The 12,296-nt window shown below is 61.2% G+C and overlaps 2 protein-coding genes across 14 annotated transcripts in view; one reads left to right on the top strand and one right to left on the bottom strand.

The window, feature by feature from the left end:
- The first annotated feature begins 499 nt into the window (after positions 1-499).
- MFSD10 (major facilitator superfamily domain containing 10) lies at positions 500-4,677 on the top strand. Of its 3 annotated transcripts, XM_067734927.1 has the most exons (13): positions 500-648; positions 1,079-1,296; positions 1,398-1,494; positions 1,734-1,837; positions 2,122-2,280; positions 2,365-2,526; positions 2,848-2,956; positions 3,075-3,186; positions 3,445-3,553; positions 3,646-3,736; positions 3,862-3,909; positions 3,988-4,077; positions 4,283-4,677. In XM_067734927.1, exons 2-13 carry the CDS (start codon positions 1,123-1,125, stop codon positions 4,393-4,395), a joined length of 1,368 nt encoding a protein of 455 aa, XP_067591028.1. In that variant the 5' UTR covers positions 500-648; positions 1,079-1,122; the 3' UTR covers positions 4,396-4,677. The 3 variants fall into 3 exon arrangements, with proteins under 3 accessions (XP_067591028.1, XP_067591029.1, XP_067591030.1); XM_067734928.1 differs by lacking the exon at positions 3,862-3,909; XM_067734929.1 differs by lacking the exons at positions 3,862-3,909; positions 3,988-4,077; positions 4,283-4,677 and adding an exon at positions 3,829-3,848.
- A 497-nt stretch (positions 4,678-5,174) lies between these two features.
- The window catches only part of ADD1 (adducin 1), a 76,488-nt gene continuing 69,366 nt past the window's right edge, over positions 5,175-12,296 (bottom strand). For 6 of the 11 annotated variants that reach the window (XM_067734915.1, XM_067734918.1, XM_067734917.1 and 3 more), the window contains 3 exons: positions 11,674-11,830; positions 9,154-9,252; positions 5,175-7,116 (listed from right to left, as the gene is read on the bottom strand). In XM_067734915.1, the coding sequence (XP_067591016.1) occupies positions 6,752-7,116; positions 9,154-9,252; positions 11,674-11,830 (621 nt within the window). In that variant the 3' untranslated portion in view covers positions 5,175-6,751. Of the gene's footprint in view, positions 7,117-8,422; positions 8,458-9,153; positions 9,253-11,673; positions 11,831-12,296 lie in introns of those variants that run through there. The other 5 variants (XM_067734922.1, XM_067734925.1, XM_067734923.1 and 2 more) reach the window with 2 other exon arrangements.

The following is a 12,296-nucleotide window of genomic DNA, read 5'->3' as shown; positions in this document are numbered from 1 at the left end:
TTTCAAGGGACGGAAGGGAAGCAGGAGGTGCTGGCAGGTCCAGAAGTCCAGAACCTCCAGCTGCCGTGGGGTCTCCCCCGGCGCGGCCCCAGGACCGAGCGCGCCCTGGGGGCACCTGCTCCTCCCCGCTGACCCCGGGGCAGGCGGGGCACCGGAAAGTCCTGACCTCACGCCCCCTCCTCCTCGCCGGCCCGGCCGAGGCCCCAGGGTGGGCGAACCCGCGCCCCCGCGCATCTGCGGGCGTATTTTGGACGGGAGTGGACGATGTGAGGAGGGTCCGGTCAGGGTGGACCCCGCCCAACGGCCCTCCAGACGGAGCGCCCAAAACCCCGAGGTCCTCGGGCGGGTCGTCACTCGGGCGCAGTGTCCGGGGGCAAATGGAACTGTGGCCTGTCAGGCGCCTCCGGTTGGATCCCTTCCCACCGGTAAGCCGCTGCCGGACCCGTTATAGGGCGAAGTCGCGCGGCCTTGGAGGACCGGCCGAGGCCCCGCCCAGCGGCCGGAAGAGGGCGCGCAGGGCCGCCCACTTCCGACTGGGAGACACGCCCACTTCCGGGCGGGCGTGGCGTGGTCGGCGTGCGCTGTCCGCCCGCCGGTCCATTCCGCTTCCTTCCGTCCGTCCGTTTGTGCGGAGCGCGGAACCCGCAGGTGCAGGACGGGACGGGGCGCGCGACCAGGGATGGACGGGTGTCTTGTTCTCCGGCTCGCGGGGCCGCCCCCGCCGCCCGCCCGGGCCTCAGTTTCCCCAGCCGCTCCGCCCGGGACCGTGGGGTGGCGGCGGGGGCGGGGAGGTACCGGAGCCGCGATGCCCCACCCCGGCCCCTGGGACGGTTGGCCTCCGGGGCTGCGGCTTCTTTGCGTAACGCCCGCAGCCTGCGTTTCCTGCTGCCCAGGGTCGGGGGAAGGGTGCACAGAGGGACTCCTGTGTTGGGTCACGGGGCAGGCAGACCCTTTAGGCGCTCGCTAGCTCTTCGCGGGTTTGGGGCACGGCGGGAGCTGGGGTCTGTTTCCCCCCCAGGTAGGTGGGTGTGGGGCTGGGGTACCCAAACGTGCTCTCGTGCGACGTGCCGTCTTGCAGAGCCGCCACACGCTCAGCCAGGCCGGATCGGAGCGGCCCCCATCATGGGCTGGGGAGCCGGCGGGAGTTGCACCCCGCGCCCGCCCATCCACCAGCAGCCGGCACCCGAAACCCGGGTGGTCGCTGTGGTGTTCCTCGGCCTCCTGCTGGACCTCCTGGCCTTCACCTTGCTGCTGCCCCTGCTGCCTGCGCTGCTGGAGAGCCACGGCCGTGCGCAGGTGAGCACCCCCGGTCCCGATGCCGCTTCACCCCCGATGGCTGTCCATTGCTCCAAGCCCCTCAGGGACTCCCCAGTCCGTCACACTTCCTTGTGCCCTAGGATCCTCTTTATGGCTCGTGGCAGCGCGGGGTGGACTGGTTTGCTTCAGCCATTGGGATGCCAGCCGAGAAGAGGTACAACAGCGTCCTGTTCGGAGGTATGGTTCTTGAGCCGGGGCTGGGGGCCCATTCGGGTCCTGCCTTCCTGGTCCCTCCCTTCTCAGTCCCAGGTCTTGGTTCTCATATTCTCGCTCCTGGGTACTGTCTGTTCTTTCTCCAGGTGGGCGGTTTTGGGGCCGTCTCAGCTCAAGGTCCACGGCCTGGGGGTGCAGGGCCCAGCATGGTCCGACTCTTGGGGACTGGGCAGTGTGGTGACTGTGATCTCTGTGTCTTCCAGGTCTGATTGGCTCCATCTTCTGCTTCCTGCAGTTCCTGTCAGCGCCCCTCACGGGGGCCATCTCTGACTGCCTGGGGAGGCGCCCGGTGATGCTGCTGTCCCTGGTACGGGTGCCCACAGACGGGAGCTGCTTCCCGCCCACCAGCAGGGCCCCTCGTTGGCCCTCGTTGCCCCCTGGGGGTGGTGTTTGGGGGGGCAGTGGCTTCTGTGGCCAAGTGAGGCTGTGCCAGAGCTGCTCCTGCCACGGGGACGTTGGGAACACAAGTGGCCCTTGGATGCTGCAGAACAGGGCAGGGTCGCAGGGCACTGCTTGGGCTCGCTGGCCCCGCTGTGGGCTCCTCCTGGCCTCCAGTGACCATGCCTGCCCTTGGTCCCCGCCCTGAGGCAGGCAGGCCTGGCCACCTCGTATGCCGTGTGGGCCACTTCGAAGAGCTTTGCGGCCTTCCTGGCCTCCAGGATGATTGGGGGCATCAGCAAGGGGAACGTCAGCCTCTCCACCGCCATTGTCGCCGACCTGGGCTCGTCTCCTGCCCGCAGCAGGGGCATGGTGAGTGCACTCTGGGGGGCTTAGCGGGTGGAGGGGCTCCGGGGCCTGGGTCTCCCTGCTTGGCTCAGGCAGTCTTCTCCCCAGGCAGTCATCGGGGTGGCCTTCTCTTTGGCCTTCACGCTGGGCCCCATGCTCGGCGCCTCCCTGCCCGTGGAGACGGCGCCCTGGTTGGCCCTGCTTTTCGCGGTCTCCGATCTGCTGTTCATCTGCTGCTTCTTGCCAGAGACGCTGCCCCCGGAGAAGCGGGTAAGGTGGGAGCCAGACAGGCACAGGGGCTCGCTTCCGGGGCCTGCGGGGAGGCCCGTCGCGGGCCCAGGTGCTGGGGAGGCCGAGCTGCCCGCTTCTGGTGTCCAGATGCTCTTGGGACCACAGTGCTTCCTGGGGCCCCTGCGTTCCCCAGACCCCCTACACCTCCAAAGCCTGGCAGGTAGACTGGGGGCCGGGCCTGCCAGGGCCTTGCAGGGGGCAGGGGCCAAGCAGGTTCGGGTCAAGCCCCCTCCCCCCAGGCTGCGAGGCCTGGGGACGCCACCAGCCTCGTCACAGGCTCCTCAATCCTGTCCCCTCCAGGCACCGTCCATCACGCTGGGCTTCCGAGCTGCTGTTGACCTGCTCAGCCCTCTGGCCCTGCTCTGCTTCTCAGCCGTGGCACGTGGCCCGGACCCGCCCACCGGAGTCAGTAAGGAGCAGGCCCCCCTCGTGAGGGTGGGGCTGTGGCTCCCTCGGGCTGCCCAGCGTCCCCCCGCCAGCTGCTCGGGGCCCCCTTTCCGCTGACGTGCCTTTCCGCTGCTCCGCAGGGCTGGGCAGCCTGCGCCTGCTGGGCCTGGTCTACTTCCTCTATCTTTTCCTGTTCTCGGGCCTGGAGTTCACGCTGAGCTTCCTCGTGCACCAGCGCTTCCAGTTCAGCAGGTGGGAGTGTGGGGCCCCTGCCAGGACCCTGCCTGGGCACGCCCTGCCCTCTCCCCATCCCGAGGCCCCGCAGCCCCGCTGCTTCAGGGCTGACTCCCACCTTGGCCTGTCCCCCGGGGCCCAGCCCGGGATCCCGGGGCGGGCGGTGCCTCGCGCCGAGGACGGGTGACGCACGGGCCGTCACCCAGGCTGCCTGGCTCTCCGTGTGAGCAGCACGGGCGCAGCAGGGAAGGGGTGCTGACAGCTCGCCCCTCCCAGCCTAGAGCAGGGAAAGATGTTTTTCTTCATCGGCCTCACGATGGCCACCATCCAGGGCGCCTACGCCCGGCGGATCAGCCCTGGCGGGGAGATCGCAGCTGTGAAGCGGGTACGGGGGCTCCCCTGGGCGTGGGGGCAGGCGGCGCCCCGAGCTCTGCAGAGGCAGCGGGGTGGTCCTGAGACCAGCTGTGCCGCCCGCAGGCCATCCTGCTGCTCGTCCCCGCCTTCCTTCTCATCGGTTGGGGGCACACGCTGCCCGTGCTGGGCCTGGGGCTGCTGCTCTACTCCTTCGGTGAGTGGCCCTGCCCAGGCTGGCGGGGGTGCGGTCAGGGGCCGGCGGCCGGGAATCCTGGAGGGTCGCACCCCTGTCGGCCCCTCCTCCAGGCTGACGGGCGCCTCCCTGATGTCCCCTACCAGCCGCTGCCATCGTGGTGCCCTGCCTGTCCTCTGTGGTCGCCAGCTATGGTGAGAGGCCCTTCCCTTGCCTGAGGTCACCCTGGGTGGCCCACAAGCACCTGACGGCCTCTCCCCTTTCCCCCACAGGCTCTCCCGGACAGAAGGGTGTGGTCATGGGCACGCTGCGAAGCTTGGGCGCCCTGGCCAGGGCTCTGGGGCCCATGGTGGCCGCCTCAGGTGAGGGCCGCGCGACAGCACTCAGGGCGTGCTAGGCGCTTGGAGAGGCCCCGCCAGGCCAGGGGGCTGCTGGCCCGAGCTGGAGGCCACACAGCCCCTGCTGGCGGCCTTGGTCCCAGCTACTGAACCCCTGGCTCAGCCCCACTGTCCTGTGGGCAGGGACCTGGGCGGGGACCGTCGCCATCACCCCCTGCTGTCTCCACAGCGTACTGGCTGGCCGGGGCGCAGGGCTGCTACACCGTGTGCGCGGGGCTCTTCCTGCTCCCCTTCTTCCTCCTGCGGAAGCTGAGACCGGCAGCAACGCTCAAGGCCGAGTAGCTGAGCCACGCCTACCCCAGAGCGGGGCAGCCAACGCAGGGAGTGGGAGGCCTGGGCCAGGACGGCTCCCCACTGCCCGCCTGACCCCTCCCTCCCCGCCCCCCAGCCTGGGGCGGCCCAGGACTCGCACTTGTGCCTGTGACACTCCTGTGTGGACCTGCCTGCTGGGATCAGACTCCGAAACCTTCCAGGCTTTCTGTTCACTTGTCTTTTATACTTAGTGACACACAGCGTTCAGCCAGGCCTCTGAATGACCAAATAAAGCAGCTGTTTTATACCCAGTGCCTTCCTCCAGTGCACAGCTCTGCCTCGACACACCCACTGCCCAGGGAGACCCCCCCAGGCACCAGGAGAAGCAGCTTGAGCTGAACACACATTACAGCTCCACGGTCCGGAAGAGCACGAGGCTTTGCCCAGGCCCGTTTCCCTCCCTTCTGCACTGTAGGGAGGGGTGGACAGGCAGATGAAGGGCTGCCCCTGCCCCCGCCCCGGGGTCAGCGCTTACCAGGTGGTACATGGCGGGTGTCCTGCACCCTGGCAGACTGGGGAGGAGCGACCCTTCCGCTTGCCCCCCCCCCCCCACCTCGCCTGGACCCTGCCCTCCGCGCCCTGTGGAAGAACAAGCGGGCACTGGGGCAGGGCACTTCCAGGTAGAGAGTCCTCCGTGGTCCAAAGTGACAAACTGCGTGGGATCTTTTTTTAGAACATAAGATAAACTTCTGAAGTCCTATTTTAAAGGAACAAAGAAAAGGAATTAAGATGCAAGACTGCTTCCCAAGTTTAGACAAGGAAACTGCTTAAAGAATTTTATTTGTGAGTAAAACATGTTACAGTGAAGAAAGGCTGTAGAAGTTGTCCTCCCGAGCCTGTGTCTGTATATGCAACTAAACTTCATGTTGTAATACAAAGAGTTAAACTACAAAAATGAAATTAAAGTCATTGCATACCTGGGGTCGGTCAGAAGAAGGGATGAAAGGAAGAGCCCATGGTTAACTGAGGTGCAGGGTGAGGGTGGAGAGCTCTACCACCATCTTGGCAATGGAACGATACACAGGAGAGAAGTGGCTTGCCTGCCAGTAAGCTCAAAGCAGAGGTCAGCGCCATGCAGCCGCTTCAGGTCCTGCCTGGGTGTCGAGTGTGTGGGACCTGAGCCCACGTCGGGCACTGGGTCCCCCGAGGGCCCCTCCCCCCTCCTGGGGACCTGTCTGGGAGACAGGCTGGCACTGGAGCTCCTGGGACAGGTCACTGTCGAAGAGACACCTGGCCACCCACTAGTTCCCACTAAGCAGCTAGCCGCTATCTTCCAGGGATGTGAGTGCAGTGAAATTCACCGTGGCGCTGGAGGGCAGGAGGTGGGCTCCACTAGTGACTGCACAGGGCGTCAGGTGGGACCCCTGGGGCCAACTCCTACCCCGAACTGCCTTCTGTCAAAGTGAGGGTACCCTCCAGGCCGAGCCGAGCCGCGGTTAAGAGCAGACCCCCCAGGACAGCGCGTGGAGCCCTGCTGCGCTCTGCCACAGGCCCTGGGGAGAAAACGAAGCACAACGCAGACCGTTCGCTCACAGTGTGTAGGGTGAACTGCAGACTTTCTGAAAGAACATCTAGAAAGCTCTCTTCCCCTCCTGATGCACCTTCCCTATGACAGGGAATCGAGAGCCCCCAGTGAGTAAGGAACGGAGCCCCAAGTCTGGCTTTGGCCGCGGGGGGCCGGTGAGACCATGCATAGGTTACCTGGGTGTACACAGGCCTGTCCGCTGCTGGGACTGCCGGCTCAGCCCAAACCCACCTCTCAAAAAGTCCGCCACGGTGGCCTGGGCCATTGGCGGGGACACGAGTGTTCTCACAGGACCAAGGCTTTGTGTACCCGAACAAATGAGATCACTGAGCAGATAATGCCAGCAAGAAGCTACAGGTGTGATGCAGTCACCCGAGACCTCGGGCTGAAGGGAGCCTAGCAGAGGTGGGCCGCGGATTACTTCACAAGAGAAGGACAGCAAGAGCGGTGGAGGCCAGAGCTGGCAGGGCCACCCCCGACCCAGCCAGAACCCGGACTTAGCTAAGCCCCTGGGGACAGCGTGTCCCCGAAGGGCTCATGAGATGGGCCGAGATGCTGGTCCCTGCAGGGCAGGGCTCGGAGGTGGACGCAGAGACCAAGTCTCCCCCAGCACCTGAGGCTGCCGGCTGGGCCGCTGCGCGCGCACAAGGTTAGCACCGGTCTCCGTGGGGATTCGGTCACGCCGCGAGGGGAGCGCTAGCTATGCAGGGGTGGGCCTTTTGCATTCCATTACACAAGAAGACAGGGCACAAGACACAATCGGGGACAGCCTGGTGGCATCGGTTTGTGCAGGAAGGGCCTTCAGGAGTCACTCCTTTTCTTGCTCTTCTTCAGGAAGGAGGGAGTGCGGAATTTCTTCTTCTTTTTGGAGGGGGACTTGCCCGGAGACCCATCACTGCCAGGGTCCACAGCAGCCCCCTCCTCGGCAGCCGGGGCGGCGGCCTCGTCAGCCGCCTGGGCTGTGACTGGCTCAGGGATGGCCGCTGAAGGGGACCTGGTGGGGCCCGCAGGGCCCCCGGCTTCACAAAGCCCCTCTTCCTCCTCCTCCTCCTCCAGTGTCGGGAAGCAGAGCGCTTCTGAAGGCTCCTCAGGGGACAGGTCAGGGAGAGTCTGCGTGAAGGTGGCGGCATCGCTGTTGTCTCCCGAAGCCGGCTCCTGCGGCAGGTCTGGGGGAGGGGTGGGAGAGGCGGGGTTAGAGGGCGACTGCCTTCACCTCCCAGGGGGATGGCCAGCGCCCTGCACCAAACGAGAGTGAGAAGCTGTCAGCAGGATCTACTCTGCTTCAGGCTGGCTGCAGCTTACAGTGCAAAACGGGGGCTCAACCTCAGGGTGGTTTTTAGCTCCTTCTCATGGACAACGTGCTGACAAAGCCAGACACCGTCCCAGGGCTTCGGTCCCCGGTCACAGAGACGGTGACGAAGGCAAGTGGAAACATTTTCAGTATTGCAACGTCTGCGCTAAACACCTGAACGCTTTTAAAGGACATGTGTTAGTAATCCTGAAATCAAGCCTAAATTTGTATCCACACCTGGTCTCCCCCAAGGAGACAACTATGTAAAGCTGCGGCAGCTGGTAGAAAACTACGAGCTGATTCCCAGACCAACATCAACACCAAACAAAGGCCATTTTAGGCTGGAGAGTTAAAAAAGAGATGAACGCTAAGGGAAGGGACAAAAAATTCAAGCCCCCTTAACAATTTGAACATGGAAACATAAAAGAACCAAATGGAACTTACTTTAAAGAAACAGCCTGAGGACTGGTTTCTAACTGACCCTGGGGGAAACCAGTTTTGTAGATTTTTTAAAATAGTCCACCAAGGTACCAGCCACTGGCAGGTTAGGCAACAGCAAACCTTCAGTGCCTGGAAATCTAGCCAAACGCCCGGAGGTGACCAGAGGCTGGGCTGAGCTGAGCTGCGGAGGCGCGGCTGCACGGGACTGGGCGGGAGCAGTTAGGACTCACTCCGCGAAGCATGCAGAGGTGGCCTGTGGGTGCTCAGGGGAACTCTGACCATCTGACAAATGTCACATTGGGAAAACAGCACTAAATGTCACTCTTCCACCCCCTCAAATTAAGCTTACGCACCCAGTTTAAGCAGAGATCCAAACACATGCGACCCCCGTGCAGCAGGTGGCAAAATCCCAGCCTGAGTCTAGTTTAGACTTGTCTCGAAGGCTCAGCAGGACCATGTGGTCCTTCTGAAACTTCTGAGACCCAGAGTGCTTGGAGCAGTGCCACCTCGGCCCTGGGGGGACTCGAGGACAGGCTGCCCACCGCACAGCTCAGGGGGACCCAGCCCCTTCCAGGAAGGCCACTGCCCAGAATGGAGGAACTGGGTAGAAGAAGGGCCTTTGTTCTATTTTGAATAAACAAAAAACAAAAATTAATAAGCAACAAAGAAGCAGAGGAATGAGGCAAAGCACAGGGAAATTCCAATTAAACAGCAGAGGGCCAGGCAGCAGGCGGTACTTACTATGGTAACAGGTACTCTTTAGCACATCCACCTCCTGTTTGTAACGCAGCCACAGGAAGAGAAAAGCACAGGTAGAGAATCTATGCATTCAGTCACAGCCATCGGGTTACAGAAGGAGAATGGCCAGGCCATTCTTGTGGACACAGAAAAGGGCAGGAGGTGGGCCACAGGCTCCCGACAGGCACGGGAAGCACAACGTACAAGACCGAGGGACAGACACGCAGGCCACACGTCACAGAAACACGGTGGGTGGTCTGGGAGGCCAGGGGAGGCGGGCACTCTCCACGGACTGGGAAATATGGCCAAAGAATGCAGCCCTGTGGCCCAGACACAACAGAGGACGTTTCCGGGGCTGATCCGAGCACAGGAAGGTTTAGGAAACGTGCAAGCAGTGGGCAAAACTGACATCGAGAATGAAGGCAGGTTCCGATCCCCAACGACTGTCCTCCCACCTGTGACGTCACGCTAACGAATCTGTGTGGCCTCAAGTTACCCCGGACAGAACCAACACGGGAGCGGAGGAGGCTGGGCAAGCTCAGAGCGGATGATGTACTGGTTTCCATGCAAACGCACTCGGCTGTTACGTGTCAGTTCAACTACTGCCACACTCAGCTGCTTTTCTTACACAAAGCCACGAAGTTCGGCCCCTCCTGGCGATGCCGCCCCAGGCGGCCGTGCACCACCCTCCCACACGGGGCAGCCGCACACCCACCTCCACCCCAGGGCTCACCTTCCTCCAGCTTGATGGGGGCGCTCGGGGGAGCGTGGGGGGCAGCAGGGGGCTCTGGAGGGCTCTCTTCTTTGTCTTCTCTAGTCTCGTCCAGATTCTCTGCAGGTGCACAGAGGGCGGAAAGAGCACGGTGAAGGCCTTTGGACACGGCGGGCCTCCCCTCGCCCCCTCCTGGGCGGACGGGCCCTCCCGCCCTGCCCATCGGGCTGCCTCGGGGAGGGCGGGGGGGGGCGGGGGCGCTGCTCAGGCCGCAAGCAAGAGCCCAAGAAGGGAAGGGCTCGCAGCCGCTGGCCTCAACCTTTTCCCCATCCCTACCCAAGAGGACAAAGGAAGCCACTCCTGACTGGGCTGTGGATCTCGGTTTGAGAATCTGCCAGAGCTGCCTCTGTGACGGGCTGTGACCCGTGACCCCCCGCCTGTCCTCTCCTGTCCTCTAGTGAGGGGCCCCTCCCCATGTCCTCACCATCCTGCCTCTCCCACTGCTGGGCAAGAGCCCAGGGTCCCAAGCACCCTCGCCCTACTTGCCACCTCAGGCAACATTACAGGAGTGTGACCTTGGTTTTAATTTGTTATTTAGAGCATTTTCTACCAATAATTTAAACTTGGCAGTTGTAACACGTATTTCTATTTTCTATAGTGAAGTATGCTAAGGACCAGAGGAAAAATTACAAGAACTAGGTAGGACTCAGGACCCAGAAGATTCCAAGTCCACCTCTCATTTAGGGAAAAATATATACCAGTATTATCTTAATGCCTTAAATCTCCTTCTCTCATTGAAACTTTTCATGTTAATAGCTTCGGACCAACTTGCCTCCCCAAGTCCCCCAAGCCTGCAGCTCCCTTCCCGAAGCCAGGTGTCTCTAAACAGAGGCATTCACACCTCCTGCCTGAGGGAACAAATTCCTTCAGCCGGAAAAGCAGCCAAAGGCCAGGGGCTTTCTTCCTCGTGCCTGAGGTGCTGCCTCGCAGACAGCCTGCGATCACTGCGGCACACACTGCCCGCCCCCCACGCCGTGCCCAGAGCCAGCACCAGTGCTGGGCAGGGCTTTCCTGGCAGTGGCCCCTGGCTGCCACTCCCACTGCTGACAGCTCTGTGATCGCACAGCATGATCACAGCTGTCCCCATGCACATCCACTCACTTGCTGTGACATCACTCCTCATGGAGCCTCACATATAGAGGAAATATTTGTATCTTGTGGTTTAACTCAAACAAACAAACAAAAAATCCAGGTTTCCCAGACACTGGAAGGGTCTGAGTCCAAAGGGAAGACACACATATACGTGCCCAGGAGCTGGGATTAGGTTACAGGACCAATAGCTCAGGCCCACACACCAGCTCTTACTCTAAGGCAAGTAATTATGGCCACAGCTCAGACAGAGCTTTCTGCAGGGCTGCATGCACCGCTCAGGAGATGATCAGAATCAGTGCTGTGACCAGAAGATCAGGCTCACTCTGAATCTATGTGCAGCAAGCCTTAATTTTAATGTATATATAACCAAGCGACAGGCAGTGATGGTGTAACACACTGAAAAACAATTCAGCAGCAGTTTTTTTGCACAACTCAAATTCCAATAGCAGCTATGTGATGCATTATGTAATCGGTCTAAAACAAGACTAAAAAAAAAGTTAAATTGGGGCAAATCAGAGGTTGCGTTTGAAGCAGGAATAGTTCCCAGGATGGTCCCCCATCGACCTGGAGGGTAACTGTGCGATTTCCATTCCAGGAGGGCTGCTCCCAAGAGGAAGAAGCGTGGTCCATACTAAGGTCCCAGGGACAGCAGCATGAACTTCCTGGAGGGGACGTCATGCCCCAGGGTCTTCGTGGTAACCAACCCAGGGCACTCAGGGACAGTGATTCAGACCCATGAGCCTTCGTGTCAGAGGCAGTGGGAGGCTGGCTTCTCTCTTAGTTCTCAAAATGTCTGGATGTGCTTTTAAAAACCTGAAGTATACACCACTGTAAAGCAATTATACCCCAATAAAGATGTTAAAAAAAAAACCCTGAAGTTTGAAACAAGCTGCTCCCAGAGGTTCTGGCTCTCAGAGCCGTTTACTTTCCTTTGTTGTAAAATAGTCCCAACATGTTTTGCAAAAATATGACCTCCTATGTCAGTGAGCTACCGAGAGAAACAAAGGCTGCACCAGCATTGGCCACACCCTTCACAGGGTTTCGCTCGTCCCTGGGCCTGTGACCAGGCCCAGCCAGGGAGCTCTCGGGCTTATGGAGGAAAGGAGTCCGTCAGAAAACTCCAAGCCGTGACTTCAGCTGAGATGAAGGTGGGAGGAGACTGCGTGCAGGGGCGCAGGTCACAGACCCGGGCCGGCCTCCGCCACACGCGGCCTTGTTCTTGGGAACAGACTGCTCTATTCCGCTCTCTCCGGGAGCAGAGCAGAATGCGCACGGAATGGCGTGCTGCGCTTATCTTCCATGGCCACCTACAGTCGGCCCAGGACAGAGGAGCCCGCGGAGCACGTCCTCCTGCCTCCTCCTGCACCCAGGACCCACGGGGCTGCTCACCTTCGGGGCCCCTGTGCTTGCGCTCCACCGCTCTGCGGTAGTCGTCCAGCTCGCGGTCGGTGAGCGTGCTGAAGGGGTTGGGGCCCGTGGTGCTCACGATGACGTGGGGCTGGTACTCCTTCTCAATGATGGCCTTGGAGGCTGTCACCAGCTCGCCCTGCAGACAGAAAGGGACGGCTGGTCTACAAGAGCCCTGCCGCTCCAGGACTGTCCCTCCTCCCGGGCAAGGGTGGGGCAGGGCGCACACACATCCCTGAGAGGCCCTGAGGCTCAGGCTGAGCGGCAGCCTTCAGCAGTAGAAGACTGAGCAACACATGCAGCTGGGGAGAGACTCCTAGGAAAGTCCTTCAGATTTCAGAAGCAAAGGCACCAACGTGCAGATCTAGTGTGTAGAGCACCCCAGGGAGAGGCCCATCCCCTCACAGACAGACAGGGATGGATGGAAAAGGGGACTTTTAAAGTCGACTACCCTCCTCCCAAATGAGCAAACGGCATGACCACAACGCTCAGGTGGGTGTGCTCGGAAACGTGCTCATGCCCCAAGAGCGCAGACAAGTTCTGTCCTTTTGACTGTGCCTTTGATCTGCAGCTAGATCCTGGTAACTTACCGCAAAACATTCAGA

The sequence above is a fragment of the Pseudorca crassidens genome, chromosome 4 (genome assembly GCF_039906515.1).
Source record: "Pseudorca crassidens isolate mPseCra1 chromosome 4, mPseCra1.hap1, whole genome shotgun sequence".
NCBI lineage: Eukaryota > Metazoa > Chordata > Mammalia > Artiodactyla > Delphinidae > Pseudorca > Pseudorca crassidens.
The sequence above is the reverse complement of the archived record's forward strand: the minus strand, read 5'-3'. Positions and strand labels throughout refer to the sequence as shown.

Bases quoted from the DNA above. Each gene is read 5' to 3' on its own strand.
- MFSD10 (XM_067734927.1), top strand. From the start codon at position 1,123: ATGGGCTGGGGAGCCGGCGGGAGTTGCACCCCGCGCCCGCCCATCCAC. The intron at 2,527-2,847 runs GTAAGGTGGGAG...TGTCCCCTCCAG, and splicing joins CGCTGCCCCCGGAGAAGCGG to GCACCGTCCATCACGCTGGG. The intron at 3,554-3,645 runs GTACGGGGGCTC...TGCCGCCCGCAG, and splicing joins AGATCGCAGCTGTGAAGCGG to GCCATCCTGCTGCTCGTCCC.